This window comes from Nerophis ophidion, linkage group LG21 (assembly GCF_033978795.1).
Source record: "Nerophis ophidion isolate RoL-2023_Sa linkage group LG21, RoL_Noph_v1.0, whole genome shotgun sequence".
NCBI classification, from domain to species: Eukaryota; Metazoa; Chordata; class Actinopteri; order Syngnathiformes; family Syngnathidae; genus Nerophis; species Nerophis ophidion.
The window spans coordinates 7,426,112-7,445,436 of record NC_084631.1 but is presented as its reverse complement, the minus strand read 5'-3'; the positions used below and the strand labels follow the sequence as shown (position 1 = coordinate 7,445,436).

Genomic DNA, 19,325 nt, shown 5'->3' with positions numbered 1-19,325 from the left:
TGCAAGGCATACTTGGTCAACTGCCGTACAGGTCACACTGAGGGTGGCCGTATAAACAACTTTAACACTGTTACACCACACTGTGAACCCACACCAAACAAGAATGACAAACACATTTCGGGAGAACATCCGCACTTTAACACAACGTAAACACAACAGAACAAATACCCAGAACCCCTTGCAGCACTAACTCTTCCGGGACGCTACAATACACACCCCCGCTACCAACAAAACTCGATTTTGCATGTCACTATAAAGTTATATAAGCCTTGCTTGTTCAATATTCAATGCAAAACTTGTTTGGGTCCCTATTAAAAGGTTAAGTTGTTCAACTTTGGCCCGCGGCTTTGTTCAGTTTAGAATTTTGGCCCACTCTGTATTTGAGTTTGACACCCCTGCCGTAGATGGTGAAATCCCTAAATACGTTTGACAATTTGCTTAAGTAGTGACCCTCGCCCCAACTTTTTTGAAACATGTTGCAGGAATCAAATTCCAAATGAGCTTATATATTCACACCACTTATTCCAGTTTGAACATTAAACATCTTGTCTTTACATTCTATTAATTTGAATATAGCTTGAAAGTGACTTGCAAATCATCGTATTCTGTTTTTATTTACTATTTACACAACGTGCCAACTTCACTGGTTTTGGGTTGTGTATATATATACACAGACACATGTAAACACACATATGTATACATATATACATACATATACATACATACATATATATGTGTGTGTGTGTGTGTATATATACTGTATATATGTGTGAGTATATATCAATCAATCAATCAATGTTTATTTATATAGCCCCAAATCACAAATGTCTCAAAGGACTGCACAAACCATTACGACTACAACATCCTCGGAAGAACCCACAAAAGGGCAAGGAAAACTCACACCCAGTGGGCAGGGAGAATTCACATCCAGTGGGACGCCAGTGACAATGCTGACTATGAGAAACCTTGGAGAGGACCTCAGATGTGGGCAACCCTCCCCCTCTAGGGGACCGAAAGCAATGGATGTCGAGCGGGTCTAACATGATACTGTGAAAGTTCAATCCATAGTGGCTCCAACACAGCCGCGAGAGTTCAGTTCAAAGCGGATCCAAGACAGCAGCGAGAGTCCCGTCCACAGGAAACCATCTCAAGCGGAGGCGGATCAGCAGCGTAGAGATGTCCCCAACCGATACACAGGCGAGCAGTCCATCCTGGGTCTCGACTCTGGAAAGCCAGTACTTCATCCATGGTCATCGGACCGGACCCCCTCCACAAGGGGGGGGGGGGCATAGGAGAAAAAGAAAAGAAGCGGCAGATCAACTGGTCCAAAAAGGAGGTCTATTTAAAGGCTAGAGTATACAGATGAGTTTTAAGGTGAGACTTAAATGCTTCTACTGAGGTAGCATCTCGAACTGTTACCGGGAGGGCATTCCAGAGTACTGGAGCCCGAACGGAAAACGCTCTGTGTGTATATATATATATATATATATATATATATATATATATATATATATATATATATATATATACACACAGATATATATGTATTCAAGTGTTTGTGCTATATATATATTCACACACTATACATATGTATATACATACATACATACACACATATATATACATATATACACATACACAGATTATTAGTATATATGTATGTGTTTTGTATACACACACCATATATATATATATATATACATACACACATACATACAAAATACATACTTATCTTACATACGAATTGTGAATGATAAGGAAAATATTAACAAAAAGTGCCGCTCCCCTTTAAATTGCTTTATTGGATATTTGCTTTCTTACTCACATCGTCATGTAACAGCCGATTTACTTGCAACACATTAAGTTTTTTAATCCCCACACTTGTCCATCGAAATGTACATTTATGACTCCAATGAGTCACATGACTGGCACACCATTCAAGACCACTACCAACACCCAGAGGTGGGTAGTAACGCGCTACATTTACTCTGTTACATCTACTTGAGTAACTTTTGGGATAAATTGTACTTCTGAGAGTAGTTTTGATGCAACATACTTTTACTTGAGTATATTTATAGAGAAGAAACGCTACTTTTACTCCGCTCCATTTATCTACATTCAGCTCGCTACTCGCTACTGATTTTTATCGATCTGTTAATGCACGCTTTGTTTGGGTTTGTCAGACAGACCTTCAAAGTAGGATCTATCACACGCCTGCGTTTCACCAATCAAATGCAGTCACTGGTGACGTTTGACTCCGTTTCACCAATCAAATGCAGCCACTGGTGACGTTTGACTCCGTTTCACCAATCAAATGCAGTCACTGGTGACGTTTGACTCCGTTTCACCAATCAAATGCAGTCACTGGTGACGTTTGACTCCGTTTCACCAATCAAATGCAGTCACTGGTGACGTTTGACTCCGTTTCACCAATCAAATGCAGTCACTGGTGACGTTTGACTCCGTTTCACCAATCAAATGCAGTCACTGGTGATGTTTGACTCCGTTTCACCAATCAAATGCAGTCACCGGTGACGTTTGACTCCGTTTCACCAATCAAATGCAGCCACCGGTGACGTTTGACTCCGTTTCACCAATCAAATGCAGTCACTGGTGACGTTTGACTCCGTTTCACCAATCAAATGCAGTCACTGGTGACGTTTGACTCCGTTTCACCAATCAAATGCAGTCACTGGTGACGTTTGACTCCGTTTCACCAATCAAATGCAGTCACTGGTGACGTTTGACTCCGTTTCACCAATCAAATGCAGTCACTGGTGACGTTTGACTCCGTTTCACCAATCAAATGCAGTCACCGGTGACGTTTGACTCCGTTTCACCAATCAAATGCAGCCACTGGTGACGTTTGACTCCGTTTCACCAATCAAATGCAGTCACTGGTGACGTTTGACTCCGTTTCACCAATCAAATGCAGTCACTGGTGACGTTTGACTCCGTTTCACCAATCAAATGCAGTCACTGGTGACGTTTGACTCCGTTTCACCAATCAAATGCAGTCACTGGTGACGTTTGACTCCGTTTCACCAATCAAATGCAGTCACTGGTGACGTTTGACTCCGTTTCACCAATCAAATGCAGTCACTGGTGACGTTTGACTCCATTTCACCAATCAAACAGAGCCAGGCGGTCACATGACTAACTGCACACTTTTTTCTTTTTTTTTCATAAACCTATATTTATAAATGTCAACATTTACAAACACTTGAAAATAATAATCAAAGTAAGTACAAAAACAGTACAAAACAGTATAAAAACAGTACAAAACAGCGCTAGGGGGTTGTAAATTCAAAGTAACTAAAATAGAATGCAAGATATATGTATACGTATATATATATATATATATATATATATATATAAATATATATATATATATATATATATATATAAATATATATATATAAAATCAACACATTTCAGTAAATAACTTAAATTTGGAACACAGCATCATCGTTTTCACAGCTTTTTCGTTGTTAGAAGTAGAGTGTTTTAATGTAGAGTTTAAATCTTTTTTAAAGGCACAAAAAACAGGTTAGGTATTGAGAAACTTACATTTATGAATATAAAACTTAGCCAATAGTATTATGAGGTTGCAAAGGTAAAATGAACTTTCAAAAATGTTTTCAATACAGTGTAAAACCAAATACCGGTATATATATTTTTGTTTTAGTTCCTTAAGAGATATTCCTGGCTTTGAATTTCTTCATTGCTATTTTTATGTTTTTGTGCATTACTTGTTGCCTTCATCATTAAACAAACAGGTTACTCATCAGTTCTTGGGTAATTTTTTCCACAACATACTTTTTACTTCTACTCAAGTAAATATTTGGGTGACTACTCCTTACTTTTACTTGAGTAATACATCTGTAAAGTAACAGTACTCTTACTTAGTACAATTTCAGTAAACTTCAGTAACTACACGGTGTGTTTACTTATTTCCTGCCGCATGTTTTGCAAACTTTGGCTGTCATTCGGACTTCTTTCTGCTAGAAATGTCCTCCGCTCTTTATCTCCTCGCTCAGGCTCACGGTTGAGAGTTTCAGCCGCAAACTTCTAAGTAAGAGCAGCTGAGTGGCCCGGTTAAAGATAAACTTGTGCGTCAGCTACGAGTTCCCGGAATCGAAGCTTTTTTTTTTGAAAAAAGGAAGGGGGGCGGAAGTTTCTGTGGACCAATGACAGCGCTCTGGGCGAGGAGGCCAACACTCACGGCTCCGATTACAGTTTAAAGAGCTTTAGAGAAGTTTGATCGGATGTCAGCACTCAGTTTCTCCAATAAAGGTGCTTTTACAGGGGCTAAAGTCCTTAATAGAAAATTACTTTGTACTACAAGCTAAAGTAAAAAGACTTATCACAATGCAAAGAATGTGCTCGATTGTTTCCAAACCGCACCTGAAAGTCTCCCACGCCTGCACAGCTTAACACTTCCTGCTTTTGTCTCACATCATGAAACTTTCATTCTGAGAGACCATGCAGACCAGCAGGCTTTCATATCTTCATGCTAGTTTCACCAGATGGCCTAAAAACAAAAAAAAACACTTAAAAAAAAAAAACAATGCTTCAATTTTACATTTAAAGTCGACGCCTCGTGTTCCAATTTCCGCTTAACAAAGCACAGCTAACAGGATTAATTTAAACATTTACTAAATCAATCATACAAATTAGTCTACATTAAAAAAAAGAGCTGGGGAAGTACAGTGGGGCAAAAAAGTATTTAGTCAGCCACCGATTGTGCAAGTTCTCCCACTTAAAATGATGACAGAGGTCTGTAATGTTCATCATAGGTACACTTCAACTGTGAGAGACAGAATGTGGAAAAAGAATCCAGGAATTTATTTGTAAATTATGGTGGAAAATAAGTATTTGGTCAACAATTCAAAGCTCTCACTGATGGAAGGAGGTTTTGGCTCAAAATCTCACGATACATGGCCCCATTCATTCTTTCCTTAACACGGATCAATCCTCCTGTCCCCTTAGCAGAAAAACAGCCCCAAAGCATGATGTTTCCACCCCCATGCTTCACAGTAGGTATGGTGTTCTTGGGATGCAACTCAGTATTCTTCTTCCTCCAAACACCACTAGTTGAGTTTATACCAAAATGGATACATGGATGATACAGCAGAGGATTGGGAGAATGTCATGTGGTCAGATGAAACCAAAATAGAACTTTTTGGTATAAACTCAACTCGTCGTGTTTGGAGGAAGAAGAATACCGTGTTGCAACCCAAGAACACCATACCTACTGCGAAGCATGGGGGTGGAAACATCATGCTTTGGGGCTGTTTTTCTGCTAAGGGCACAGGACGATCGATCCGTGTTAAGGAAATAATGAATGGGGCCATGTATCGTGAGATTTTGAGCCAAAACCTCCTTCCATCAGTGAGAGCTTTCATATCTTCATGCTAGTTTCACCAGATGGCCTAAAAAAAACACTTTAAAAAGACAATGCTTCAATTTTACATTTAAAGTCAACACCTCATCTTCCAATTTCCGCTTAACAAAGCACAGCTAACAGGATTAATTTAAACATTTACTAAATCAATCATACAAATTAGTCTACATTAAAAAAGAGCTGTGGAAATACAGTGGGACAAAAAAGTATTTAGTCAGCCACCGATTGTGCAAGTTTTCCCACTTAAAATGATGACAGAGGTCTGTAATTTTCATCATAGGTACACTTCAACTGTGAGAAACAGAATGTGAAAAAAAATCCAGGAATTCACATTGCAGGAATTTATTTGTAAATTATGGTGGAAAATAAGTATTTGGTCAAAGCTCTCACTGATGGCTCAAAATCTCACGATACATGGCCCCATTCATTCTTTCCTTAACACGGATCAATCGTCCTGTCCCCTTAGCAGAAAAACAGCCCCAAAGCATGATGTTTCCACCCCCATGCTTCACAGTAGGTATGGTGTTCTTGGGATGCAACTCAATATTCTTCTTCCTCCAAACACGACGAGTTGAGTTTATACCAAAATGGATACATGGATGATACAGCAGAGGATTGGGAGAATGTCATGTGGTCAGATGAAACCAAAATATAACTTTTTAGTATAGACTCAACTCGTCGTGTTTGGAGGAAGAAGAATACTGAGTTGCATCCCAAGAACACCACACCTACTGTGAAGCATGGGGGTGGAAACATCATGCTTTGTGGCTGTTTTTTCTGCTAAAGGAACAGGACGATTGATCCGTGTTGAGGAAAGAATGAATGGGGCCATGTATCGTGAGATTTTGAGCCAAAACCTCCTTCCATCAGTGAGCGCTTTGAATGGTTTACCAAATACTTATTTTCCAATTCTTTGAAATTCCTGGATTTTTCTTTTCACATTCTGTCTCTCACAGTTGAAGTGTACCTATGCTGAAAATTACAGACCTCTGTCATCATTTTAAGTGGGAGAACTTGCACAATCGGTGGCTGACTAAATACTTTTTGGCCCCACTGTACAGGTAGATACGGTTTCAAACACACAGCTCTTTCTAAAATACACTAGTACACTACCGTTGCTGCCTCAACCTTTAAACTACAGTTATGTCACACGCGCGGACATTGACATTGCTGGCAAGACAAAATTTGATCAGCAACAGCGATTGTCGTGGTTTCAACCTGAGTCACATCCTGTGAGACTTTGTCCTAGTTATCTGCGAGATAAAGCAACAGATCACAAATGAGTCAGAGATGTCAAGGTTGATCTTTTCACAAGGCGACCAAAGGAATTCTCAAAGGAGTGGTCATTAGTAATCCGACCAGCTTGCTAGCATGAAAAGACGGAATAGGCGGATTTAAAAAAGGGCACTAACGCAACTTTACCATTTTAACAGGAGATTCAGAGTGAGGTTAAACGGTAGAAATATTAATTTGGCCGACATATTACCACTAACCACCAAGTGGTTATAGTGTCCGCCTTGAGATCGGAAGGTTGGGAGTTCAAACTTCGGCCGAGTCATACCAAAGACTATAAATAAATGGGACCCATTACTTCCCTGCTTGGCACCCAGCATCAAGGGTTGGAATTGGGGGTTACTAACGCAACTTTACCATTTTAACAGGAGATTCAGAGTAAGGTTAAACGGTAGAAATATTAATTTGGCCGACATATTACCACTATAACCACCTAGTGGTTATAGTGTCCGCCTTGAGATCGGAAGGTTGGGAGTTCAAACTTCGGCCGAGTCATACCAAAGACTATAAATAAATGGGACCCATTACTTCCCTGCTTGGCACCCAGCATCAAGGGTTGGAATTGGGGGTTACTAATGCAACTTTACCATTTTAACAGGAGATTCAGAGTAAGGTTAAACGGTAGAAATATTAATTTGGCCGACATATTACCACTATAACCACCAAGTGGTTATAGTGTCCGCCTTGAGATCGGAAGGTTGGGAGTTCAAATTTCGGCCGAGTCATACCAAAGACTATAAATAAATGGGACCCATTACTTCCCTGCTTAGCACCCAGCATCAAGGGTTGGAATTGGGGGTTACTAACGCAACTTTACCATTTTAACAGGAGATTCAGAGTAAGGTTAAACGGTAGAAATATTAATTTGGCCGACATATTACCACTATAACCACCAAGTGGTTATAGTGTCCGCCTTGAGATTGGAAGGTTGGGAGTTCAAATTTCGGCCGAGTCATACCAAAGACTATAAATAAATGGGACCCATTACTTCCCTGCTTAGCACCCAGCATCAAGGGTTGGAATTGGGGGTTACTAACGCAACTTTACCATTTTAACAGGAGATTCAGAGTAAGGTTAAACGGTAGAAATATTAATTTGGCCGACATATTACCACTATAACCACCAAGTGGTTATAGTGTCCGCCTTGAGATTGGAAGGTTGGGAGTTCAAATTTCGGCCGAGTCATACCAAAGACTATAAATAAATGGGACCCATTACTTCCCTGCTTAGCACCCAGCATCAAGGGTTGGAATTGGGGGTTACTAACGCAACTTTACCATTTTAACAGGAGATTCAGAGTAAGGTTAAACGGTAGAAATATTAATTTGGCCGACATATTACCACTATAACCACCTAGTGGTTATAGTGTCCGCCTTGAGATCGGAAGGTTGGGAGTTCAAACCCCGGCCGAGTCATACCAAAGACTATAAATAAATGGGACCCATTACTTCCCTGCTTGGCACCCAGCATCAAGGGTTGGAATTGGGGGTTACTAACGCAACTTTAACATTATAACAGGAGATTCAGAGTAAGGTTAAACGGTAGAAATATTAATTTGGCCGACATATTACCACTATAACCACCTAGTGGTTATAGTGTCCGCCTTGAGATCGGAAGGTTGGGAGTTCAAACCCCTGCCGAGTCAAAGACTATAAAAAAATTACTTCCCTGCTTGGCACCCAGCATCAAGGGTTGGAATTGGGGGTTAAATCACCATAAATGATTCCCGGGCGTGATACCGCTGCTGCTCACTGCTCCCCTCACTTCCCAGGAGGTGTTTAAAGGGATGGGTCAAATGCAGAGAAATTTTACCAATTTAACGAGTGTCCTGCAAAATCTGACCGTCAGAAGATAAGGCTTAGTAGCGTCCTCGCTAAGATGAAAGCAGTTTCAAAATCACAAATCTTCGCCGCCATGTCAAATTAAGTTTCTAAAAAAAAAAATTTAAGAGGAATGGCTACCAGTTAGAGCTCTTGGGTGGGGTCAACATAGACTGTAATTATACCAAGTATCATGATGAGCAACATTGTGGGATCTGAGTTGAGGACGCCCTTTGAGACACTTGTGAGTAATAAACTTCCATTGATTGATTGAGTGGTGAGAACGATATTTTTCAGCGTCGGAAAATGTTTGTTTTTGTTGTTGACTAACTCCGGAAATAAAATTCCTAGACACCAGGCAAAAAACATAGGATTTAAAAAAGGGGCCAAAAGTTTTTGTTCATGTTTATACTGTTCCAAAATATTGCACCAGGGTTTTCGCAGGTATCAACAAATCTCGCTTGATGCTTTTTAATCTAACTTGAAACAAATGTAATGAACTTATCCTACTGCTGATATTTACCAAAATGTGGTTTAAAGCGGGCAGAGGGGTTAGTGCGTCTGCCTGGGTAGTCATGCAATACATCCGACACTTCGGTTCTCTTGTCTTGTTCTGTATATTGTACAGTATTTTGTATTTCTACAGTGTTTTGTATATTGCACAGCAGTGGTCCCCAACCAAAAAAGGACCCCCCCCCCCCAACTAGCCCCCACCCCCACCCGGGTCGCGGAACAAATTATTAAGCGTTGACCGGTCCGCGGATACAAAATCAATCAATCAATCGTTTACTTATACAGCCCTAAATCACTAGTGTCTCAAAGGGCTGCACAAACCACCACGACATCCTCGGTAGGCCCACATAAGGGCAAGGAAAACTCACACCCAGTGGGACGTCGGTGACAATGATGACTATGAGAACCTTGGAGAGGAGGAAAGCAATGGATGTCGAGCGGGTCTAACATGATACTGTGAAAGTTCAATCCATAATGGATCCAACACAGCAGCGAGAGTCCCGTTCACAGCGGAGCCAGCAGGAAACCATCCCAAGCGGAGGCGGAGCCAGCAGGAAACCATCCCAAGCGGAGGCGGATCAGCAGCGCAGAGATGTCCCCAGCCGATACACAGGCGAGCAGTACATGGCCACCGGATCGGACCGGACCCCCTCCACAAGGGAGAGTGGGACATAGGAGAAAAAGAAAAGAAACGGCAGATCAACTGGTCTAAAAAGGGAGTCTATTTAAAGGCTAGAGTATACAAATGAGTTTTAAGGTGAGACTTAAATGCTTCTACTGAGGTGGCATCTCAAACTGTTACCGGGAGGGCATTCCAGAGTACTGGAGCCCGAATGGAAAACGCTCTATAGCCCGCAGACTTTTTTTGGGCTTTGGGAATCACTAATAAGCCGGAGTCCTTTGAACGCAGATTTCTTGCCGGGACATATGGTACAATGCAATCGGCAAGATAGGATGGAGCTAGACCGTGTAGTATTTTATACGTAAGTAGTAAAACCTTAAAGTCACATCTTAAGTGCACAGGAAGCCAGTGCAGGTGAGCCAGTACAGGTATATATGTGATCAAACTTTCTTGTTCTTGTCAAAAGTCTAGCAGCCGCATTTTGTACCAACTGTAACCTTTTAATGCTAGACATGGGGAGACCCGAAAATAATACGTTACAGTAGTCGAGGCGAGACGTAACAAACGCATGGATAATGATCTCAGCGTCTTTAGTGGACAGAATGGAGCGAGTTTTAGCGATATTACGGAGATGAAAGAAGGCTGTTTTAGTAACGCTTTTAATGTGTGACTCAAAGGAGAGAGTTGGGTCGAAGATAATACCCAGATTCTTTACCGTGTCGCCTTGTTTAATTGTTTGGTTGTCAAATGTTAGAAAAAGGTTTGGTACCACTGTTGTACAGAATTGCTTTTTATTTTTATTGGATAGTAGTCTATTTCAATTGTTAGTTTTTCCTTTATTACCTTTTGTGTTTATTTATTTTACCCCATATTTGTTCCCATGGCCGCAGTTTAAATTGGAGTCTTTAATCTCGTTACATGCATATATAATGACGATAAAGTCTATTCTATACTAGTCAGGGTTCAATCCCGGGTTCGGGATCTTTCTGTGTGGAGTTTGCATGAATGCGTGGGTTCCCTCCGGAAACTTCGGCTTCATCCCACTTCCAAAGACATGCACCTGGGGATAGGTTGATTGGCAACACTAAGTTGGCCCTAGTGTGTGAATGTTGTCTGTGTTGGCCCTGCGATGAGGTGGCGACTTGTCCAGGGTGTAGCTGAGATTGGCACTGTGACCAAATAAAGCACTACTGTAATGATAATATACATTACCAATGCCAGTATTAGTTACCATTGTATTTGTAAGAACCTAACAGTGCTAAATATGTAAACAAAAATAAAATGGTGCAAAAATTGCACTTCTAATATTGAACATTTTGAAGTGCAAATGAAAATATATAAATGCATATTTTAGTCTATTTTTTTGCGCTTTTAAAACATTTACTAACTTATTTGTTTTTGCCTTTACTGCCACTTGGCAGCAGCCCAGAGCTGACTTTGCAACCCAACGGTGGTCACGATGGTTAAGAAACGCGGTCATGAGAGAAGGAAGTAACTTATGTTTGTTACGATGTTAACTAAATTTTAATAAAAACTAAGGATTTTAAAAAATTTTAGGTATCGGGATTGGTATACCAATATTGCCCTTGTATTGGACCAAATTTGTAGTACCGCCCAAAAATAATGTTAAGTATTGAAACAGAAGATTAAGTGGTTATTACATAAAGAAAATAAAAACATTAAGTACATGAATCATAAGTTTTGATGAGCAAAATACACCTCGCCCCATTCCATTCAGCACTTCAGACTCATGCTGACATAAAACTTCCCCGCCCAGAGTGGATCGACACCATGGAGACTCTCTCTGTTCCTTTTAAGAGATCGAGGCGAGCGAGTGTTTGTGATGTTGCCCGGGGCGACGGGGCGCATCTGAACAAACATGGGAGTGCTGCATGACAAACTGCATTCCTTGTATTTCAAAACAAAGGGTGCTGGCTCGTTAATAAACATGCATGTGAACAATTGAGTGTTGTATAACCTTTGAGGATGTGAGAGATGGTGGGGGTTGGGGTTGATTTCCAAGAAACTGCTGATACAAACAGGAAGTAAGGAGGAAGTGGGTGAACAAAAAAAAAAATAACTTCTGCATTTGCAGTGAGTTCCCCAACAAAGACAGTGAGCAAAATCATTCAAGTGAATAGTTTATTAACTAATAATTCCAACAATATCTACACAACTTTTGGCAGCTCACAGATGAGCGCCGTGCCCGCCCTCACCGAAAGAGCATCATCTTCGGACTTTCCCGTGTTATCGTGCAGTTCGCTCCCCAACTCGATCCTTGGAAGTGAATCCTGGATCTGGAGAGCTTGCAGGCCCCGATACGTCCCAAAGTTCTGCGGGAGTCGCTCCGTGCCGCCGAGCCGACTCGGAGGGAGCGTCGTGCCACGCGGATGCAAGCGTGCCTTGTTCCGCTCCCGGGGTTGGATCGCCGGGCGGGAATGAGACTTATGGAAATCGGATTCGTCGTTGCTGCGCGTGGAATATGTCGCTATCTTCAAAGTCATACAACACGGCGGAGGTGGGGGAATATCAGCCCGTAAACTAAAATCGACCAAAATTCAAGCGCTGATCAAATGCTTTTTTTCAATTTGCATAGAAACATCTTTGATATCTTAGAAAAATAAATGTATTTATAAATTAAATAGATTTCAACTGCTCGACAAGGTAAAATGTCCATGACGAAAAAGCTTCGGCCGCAGGTTTGAAAACAAAAAAATATTGAACTTAACTGCAGCTCAGCCTTCATTTCCATTTGTAAGTCTGAGGGCATCGTGGAGGTTCCTCCACGTATCCAGCATCAACGTTGTCCACGTCAAAAACCGTCTTTTAAGAGTCCGACAAATTCACCTGATCAACAGGGCCAGTGTGGCCCCGATGCCCGCGATACCCGCAAAGGCCATGAGCGTGTTCCTCACTTTGGACTCAGGATCAGCTTCCTGAAAGAAGTCCACAAAACCATCCTGCGGGAAAAGTAATCAGTTAGTCAGGAGTCCTGAGGAGCGACATCTGTGACACGTAGCCTTCGCAGGCGTTACACAATGCCCGTGACTCACTCACCCATGAGTTGTTTTTCACTAGCCAGTGTCGTTGGTGTTCCAGCAGGAAAGATGAGATCTCCTGGGCCACCAGGGGCACACAGTGTCCTCTGTCCTTGTCCTTCAGATACTGGGACACCACCGCCCCGAACGCCACCAGACTGGCAATGCGGCCCCAGTTTGTGGTCCCATCTGAGAAGATGTTCTTGGCTACTGAACCTACAAAGTCCATGTTGTCCCCTTTCTGGTCCAGACAAAGATTTTTGAGAATACCTTGAAAAAGATAAATAAAAAAGGTGTCATTTACTGAAATTTCCATTTGACATTTATGTTCCATCTCCGCTCCTTTGTGGTACTTTCCTTTTAAGGTCATTATTAAATCAAATCCTATATTTATTTGACCATTTATGAAATACATGCTTAAAATTATGACTGGGTTTCTGCAGGTTTTAAAGTTGTGATGCAACTTTAAAACTAATTTAAAGCCCATTTCATACTGCAGATTGTTGTCATACATAGTCAAAAATCATACAATTCTTAGCATTTGACAATGATAATCTTCTATAGTTGAAAAGATTACAGCACTATTCTAATCCCAATATATATTAATGCAGGTAACTTTTTCAGAGAAATGTTCATTACTGCACTATTATTTACAATCGTAATTAAAAAGATCAATAACGTATTCGTGCAAAATAGTTACATGTATTAATAAATACTGTAAATAGCTGTTAGCAAAAACTGCACTTCGATAAATATTGAACACCTTTAAGTGCAGTTACACAACATGATTCCTGGGCGTGGCATCGCTGCTGCCCACTGCTCCCCTCACCTCCCAGGGGGTGAATAAGGGGATGGGTCAAATGCAGATAACAAATTTCGCCACAAGTGTGTGTGTGACAATCTCCTTGGTACTTTAACTTTAAATTTTCTTATAGGGGCAAACTGGGCAGGGAGGTTTTGTTCTAAATTGCAATTGTATGAACTCTAAAATGCCTTTAAACTTCGTATTTCATGTTTTTTTTATCCATTTAAATACTTAAAAGGGTTGTATTAACCTGTGAAATCCTCGTATATTAAGATGGTTTCGAAAAAAAAAAAAAAAGGCTAACATCAATTTCCTGGTACAAACAAAAATGGCGACCAAGCTGGTGTGTGGAGAAATGTTTTACGTCCTTTGCGTAATGTTGTAGGATCAACATTACGCAAAGGACGTAAATTGATTTTGTATAATGCGCAATTTTTTGCAAATTGCTTCCAGATATATATTTCAATAATGTGGTGCACATTTTGCAAATCAGTGGGCGCAAATACATGTTTTTGGTGTCAAAATAATTTATGAAATACTTATGCAAATCTATTCATTTGTAATCGGGACAATATAATTGAGTATTGCCCTCAAATCAGTCCAACCCTAACCACTACACAGTGTACATCCACGACTAAATTACTACCATAACTCAGTTTACTATTTATAAAATATAATACTGTAGGGTTACTGACTAAACCAGCCACAAAATTTCGTTTTGCAACATGCAAATTGAAATGACGTATAATTTGCAAAGTGCGCAAGATTGGTGAAATGATTACAACAGTAATCAGCGTAAAGTAAGCAGGCCAAACTGGTAAATGCTGTTTGCGTCTTTGGCGTAAAGTAACCAGGCTAAACCGGTATTTCGAATTTGAATAGTTTACGTTTGTGGCGTATAGTACGCAGGCCAAACTGGCGAGTGTTGAAATGTTTTACGTCCTTTGCGTAAAGCAAGCTAGTCAAAATGGCCAGCCTTTCAATGTTTTACGTAAAAAAAAAGCGTAAAGTAAGAAAGAGAATGGCCTCACCGTTGTATGTATATCTGTGCTTTTCCAGCAAGTTCCTCACGACTCTTTTCATGGTGGACTGCGCTTTGCTTTCCAACCACGGCCCCTTCGAAAGGCCGGTGAATTCAGTGAGGAAGCCGCTAACCAGGCTCTTTGTGGCCGCGTCCAGGGCCTCGTTTCCGGCGTGCACGCCGTCGTCCGGGCTGAGGAGCTCGGGCGTGCACGGCAGAGACGCGTCGTCGATGTCGTCGTGTTGGTTCTTAATGGTGGCGAAGCCGCCCTTGTGGCTCACTTCCAAGATGCTGGGTCGGTGTAATGAGGCGGCGGCGCCGCTTTGAACTTCCAAGGCCACGGCTCTCTGGAGACGCGGGGAGGAGGGCGCCCCCGAGCCGCAGAGCACCGCGCTTTCGTAGACTCCATTTTGAGGACACAGGCCCATACATCCCGCGGTGACGTTCCGCGCCACGCTCCTCGTCGTCTGCATCATATTGATATTCATATTGGATGTTGAGTCTTCTTCTTTACGTCGATGAAAGAAAAAGAAAAAAAAGTCAAAAACGCAAATTGAGTTTTTCTTAAGTTTACTTGACGGCCTTGACAAACTAGACTCTCGGCAAGAAGGGACTGCTCGCTCCGCTTTATATACACGTCTCTGCACACGTCACTGTGACGTAAATGGCGCGTCATCCACCCCCACAGAACAAAGACTTTCTTAGTGTATTTCAAACATGAACATACACAATACATAATATCCGAAAAGGAGTAGGAAGAAGCACAGTTTATTTAATCCAACCCCTTTTCCAAGCCAAAGCGTTTACAAATATATATATACATTTACTAATAATAATAATAATACTTTTTATTTATAAGGCGCTGTCACGCCAAATTTCTTCCCCCCTACAAAAACCTCAACCCCCCCCCCAAAAAAAGTAAAAAAATAAATAAATAAAAACCTCACCCCCCCATTTACTTCCGGGGTCATGATTAATACAGACGTTTTGTTAACGCTATATTATAAAAATATAACGCTATATTATAAAAATACAGACGTTTTGTTGACTCTATATTATAAAAAAAAAATTAAAAACAATTTAAAAACACAAACTATGGGATGACATAAGAAGAAACGTGACCCCGGAAGTAAATGCGTCATCCCATAGCTTGTGTTTGTAAATTGTTTTTTAATTTCTTTTATAATATAGCGTGAACAAAACGTCTGTATTTTTATAATATAACGTTATATTTTTATAATGTATTAATCATGACCCCGGAAGTAAATGGGGGGGGAAGGTTTTTATAGGGGGGAAGAAATTTGGCGTGACAGCGCCTTTCTGGGCACTCAAGGACACCGTACAAAATCCATCCATCTTCTTCCGCTTATCTGAGGTCGGGTCGCGGGGGCAGCAGCCTAAGCAGGGAAGCCCAGACTTCCCTCTCCCCAGCCACTTCGTCCAGCTCTTCCCGGGGGATCCCGAGGCGTTCCCAGGCCAGCCGGGAGACATAGTCTTCCCAACGTGTCCTGGGTCTTCCCCGTGGCCTCCTACTGGTTGGACGTGCCCTAAGCACCTCCCTAGGGAGGCGTTCGGATGGCATCCTGACCAGATGCCCGAACCACCTCATCTGGTTCCTCTCGATATGGAGGAGCAGCGGCTTTACTTTGAGCTCCTCTCACCCTATCTCTAAGGGAGATTTCGGCCGCTTGTACCCGTGATCTTATCCTTTCGGTCATGACCCAAAGCTCATGACCATAGGTGAGGATGGGAACGTAGATCGACCGGTAAATTGAGAGCTTTGCCTTCCGGCTCAGCTCCTTCTTCCCCACAACGGATCGGTACAACGTCCGCATTATTAAAGACGCCGCACCGATCTGCCTGTCGATCTCACGATCCACTCTTCCCCCACTCGTGAACAAGACTCCGAGGTACTTGAACTCCTCCACTTGGGGAAAAATCTAATTGGATAAAAACAACAATAATAACAACAACAAAGTTTGAGAAGAAAAGATGATTACAAGGAATAAGCAGTCCGGAATAAGTGAGATTTGAGTCTTGATTTAAAGAGGGATATTGAGTCCAAGTTACCAAGGTCTGGTGGCAGAGAGTTCCAAAGATGTGGGGCAGAGCGGCTGAAAGCTCGGGCCCCCATGGTGGACAGTTTAAATAAAGGGACAGTGAGATGGATGGATGAAGAGGATCTTCTTAGATCAGGTCAGAGAGATATGATGGAGAGCGTTTATGGATGGCTTTAAAAGTGAGGAGGATTATTTTAAAGTGGATACAATGTTTGATGGGTAGCCAGTGGAGTTGCTGCAAAACCGGGGTGATGTACTGGATTGAAGGAGATCTGGTGATCATCCGGGCTGCAGAGTTCTGGAGAAGCTGAAGGTTGTGAAGTGACTTGTGAGGGAGACCAAACAGGAGAGAGTTACAATAGTCCAGGCGAGAGGTGACCAGGCTATGGACTAAAATGGCAGCAGTATGTGGGTAAGGGATGAGCGAAGATGATTAATGTTCCGTAGATGAAAGTAAGCAGACCGGGTTATGCTGCTTATGTGGGCTTGAAAGGAGTGTGCGGTTGAGGATGACACAATACATCAGGGGTCACCAACGCAGGCACAAGGTAGCCCGTAAGGACCAGATGAGTGGCCCGCAGGCCTGTTCTAAAAATAGCTCAAATAGCAGCACTTACCAGTGAGCTGCCTCAATTTTTTAAATTGTATTCATTTACTAGCAAACTGGTCTCGCTTTGCTCGACATTTTTAATTCATAGACAAACAAAACTGAAATAGAATTTGAAAATCCAAGAAAATATTTTAAAGGCTTGGTCTTCACTTGTTTGAATAAATTAATTTTTTATTTTTTTTACTTTGCTTTTTATAACTTTCAGAAAGACAATTTTAGAGAAAAAATACAACCTTAAAATGATTTTAGTATTTTTAAACACCTTTTTACCTTTTAAATTCCTTCCTCTTCTTTCCTGACAATTTAATTCAATGTTCAAGTACATTTATTTTTTTTATTGTAAAGAATAGTACATACATTTTAATTTAATTCTTCATTTTTGCTTCTGTTTTTTCGACGAAGAATATTTGTGAAATATTTCTTCAAACTTATGATTAAAACAAATAAAAAATACTCTGGCAAATCTATAAAAATCTTTAGAATCAAATTTAAATCTTATTTTAAATTCTTTTAAATTTCTTTGAAAATTTTTGTTCTGGAAAATCTAGAAGAAATAATGATTTGTCTTTGTTAGAGATATAGCTTGGTCCAATTTGTTATATATTCTAACAAAGTGCAGATTGGATTTGAACCTATTTAAAACATGTCATCAAAATTCTAAAATTAATCTTAATCAGAAAAAATTACTAATGATGTTCCATAAATTCTTTTTTTAATTTTTTCAAAAAATTCGAATTAGCTAGCTTTTCTCTTCCTTTTTTTTGGTTGAATTTTGAATTTTAAAGAGTCGAAATTGAAGATAAACTATGTTTCAAAATTTAATTTTCATTTTTTTGTGTTTTCTCCTCTTTTAAACCGTTCAATTAAGTGTTTTTTTCATCATTTATTCTCTACAAAAAACCTTCTGTAAAAGGAAAAAAAATGTACGACGGAATAACAGACAGAAATACCCATTTTTATATATATATATATATATATATATATATATATATATATATATATATATATAGATGTATTTATTAAAGGTAAATCGAGCAAATTGGCTATTTCTGGCAATTTATTTAAGTGTGTATCAAACTGGTAGCCCTTCGCATTAATCAGTACCCAAGAAGTAGCTCTTGGTTTCAAAAAGGTTGGTGACCCCTGCAATACATTATGTCCAAAAAGGAGTAGGAAAAAGCTAACCTTTTTTGATTTGATTTTGATACTTTTATTAGTAGATTGCACAGTACAGTACATATTCCGTACAATTGACCACTAAATGGTAACACCCCAATAAGTTTTTCAACTTGTTTAAAGGCCTACTGAAATGAGATGTTCTTATTTAAACGGGGATAGCAGGTCCATTCTATGTGTCATACTTGATCTTTTCGCGATATTGCCATATTTTTGCTGAAAGGATTTAGTAGAGAACATCGGCGATAAAGTTCGCAACTTTAGGTCGCTAATAAAAAAGCCTTGCCTGTCCCGGAAGTAGCAGACGATGTGCGCGTGACGTCACGGGTTGTAGGGCTCCTCACATCCTCACATTGTTTACAATCATAGCCAGCAGCAGCTAGAGCTATACGGACCGAGAAAGCGACAATTTCCCCATTAATTTGAGCGAGGATGAAAGCTTCGTGGATGAGGAAATTTAGAGTGAAGGCCTAGAAAGGAAAAAAAAAAGGCGAGGGCAGTGAGAGCGATTCAGATGTTTTTAGACACATTTACTAGGATAATTCTGGGAAATCCCTTATCTGCCTATTGTGTTAATAGTGTTTTAGTGAGTTAAATAGTACCTTAAAGTCCGAGGGGTGTGGCCTCGGGTATTTTAAAAATAAGTGATAAATGGGTTGTACTTGTATAGCGCTTTTCTACCTTCAAGGCAGTGGTTCTAAACCTTTTTTCAGTGATGTACCCCCTGTGAACATTTTTTTAATTCAAGTACCCCCTAATCAGAGCAAATAATTTTTGGTTGAAAAAAAGAGATAAAGAAATAAAATACATAAATATGCATCAGTTTCTGATTTATTAAATTGTATAACAGTGCACAATTTTGCTCATTTGTAGTGGTCTTTCTTGAACTATTTGGTAAAAAATATATAAAAATAACTAAAAACTTGTGATTCAATTATAAATAAATATTTTTACACATAG

At 40.4% G+C, this 19,325-nt stretch overlaps 1 protein-coding gene and 1 long non-coding RNA gene across 2 annotated transcripts in view; both read right to left on the bottom strand.

Annotated features, from left to right (window-relative positions):
* The window catches only part of LOC133539657 (uncharacterized), a 60,972-nt gene extending 55,967 nt beyond the window's left edge, over positions 1–5,005 (bottom strand). Inside the window, exon 1 of the long non-coding RNA XR_009803462.1 lies at positions 4,408–5,005. This is a non-coding gene — a long non-coding RNA (uncharacterized LOC133539657). The remainder of the gene's footprint in view (positions 1–4,407) is intronic.
* A 6,778-nt stretch (positions 5,006–11,783) lies between these two features.
* Positions 11,784–15,144, bottom strand: mcl1b (MCL1 apoptosis regulator, BCL2 family member b). Its single transcript, XM_061881715.1, has 3 exons — positions 14,530–15,144; positions 12,713–12,963; positions 11,784–12,615 (listed from the first exon to the last, which is right to left on the bottom strand). The coding sequence occupies exons 1-3, from the start codon at positions 15,005–15,007 to the stop codon at positions 12,499–12,501; spliced, it is 846 nt and encodes a 281-aa protein (XP_061737699.1). The 5' UTR covers positions 15,008–15,144; the 3' UTR covers positions 11,784–12,498.
* Positions 15,145–19,325: the final 4,181 nt, after the last annotated feature.

What these genes read in the sequence shown, in the direction of transcription:
- mcl1b (XM_061881715.1), bottom strand. Translation starts at nt 15,007, where the DNA reads ATGAATATCAATATGATGCAGACGACGAGGAGCGTGGCGCGGAACGTC. An exon ending in GCACAGATATACATACAACG is followed by an intron (nt 12,964 to 14,529) that starts GTGAGGCCATTC and finishes ATCTTTTTCAAG; the next exon opens with GTATTCTCAAAAATCTTTGT. An exon ending in TAGTGAAAAACAACTCATGG is followed by an intron (nt 12,616 to 12,712) that starts GTGAGTGAGTCA and finishes CTTTTCCCGCAG; the next exon opens with GATGGTTTTGTGGACTTCTT.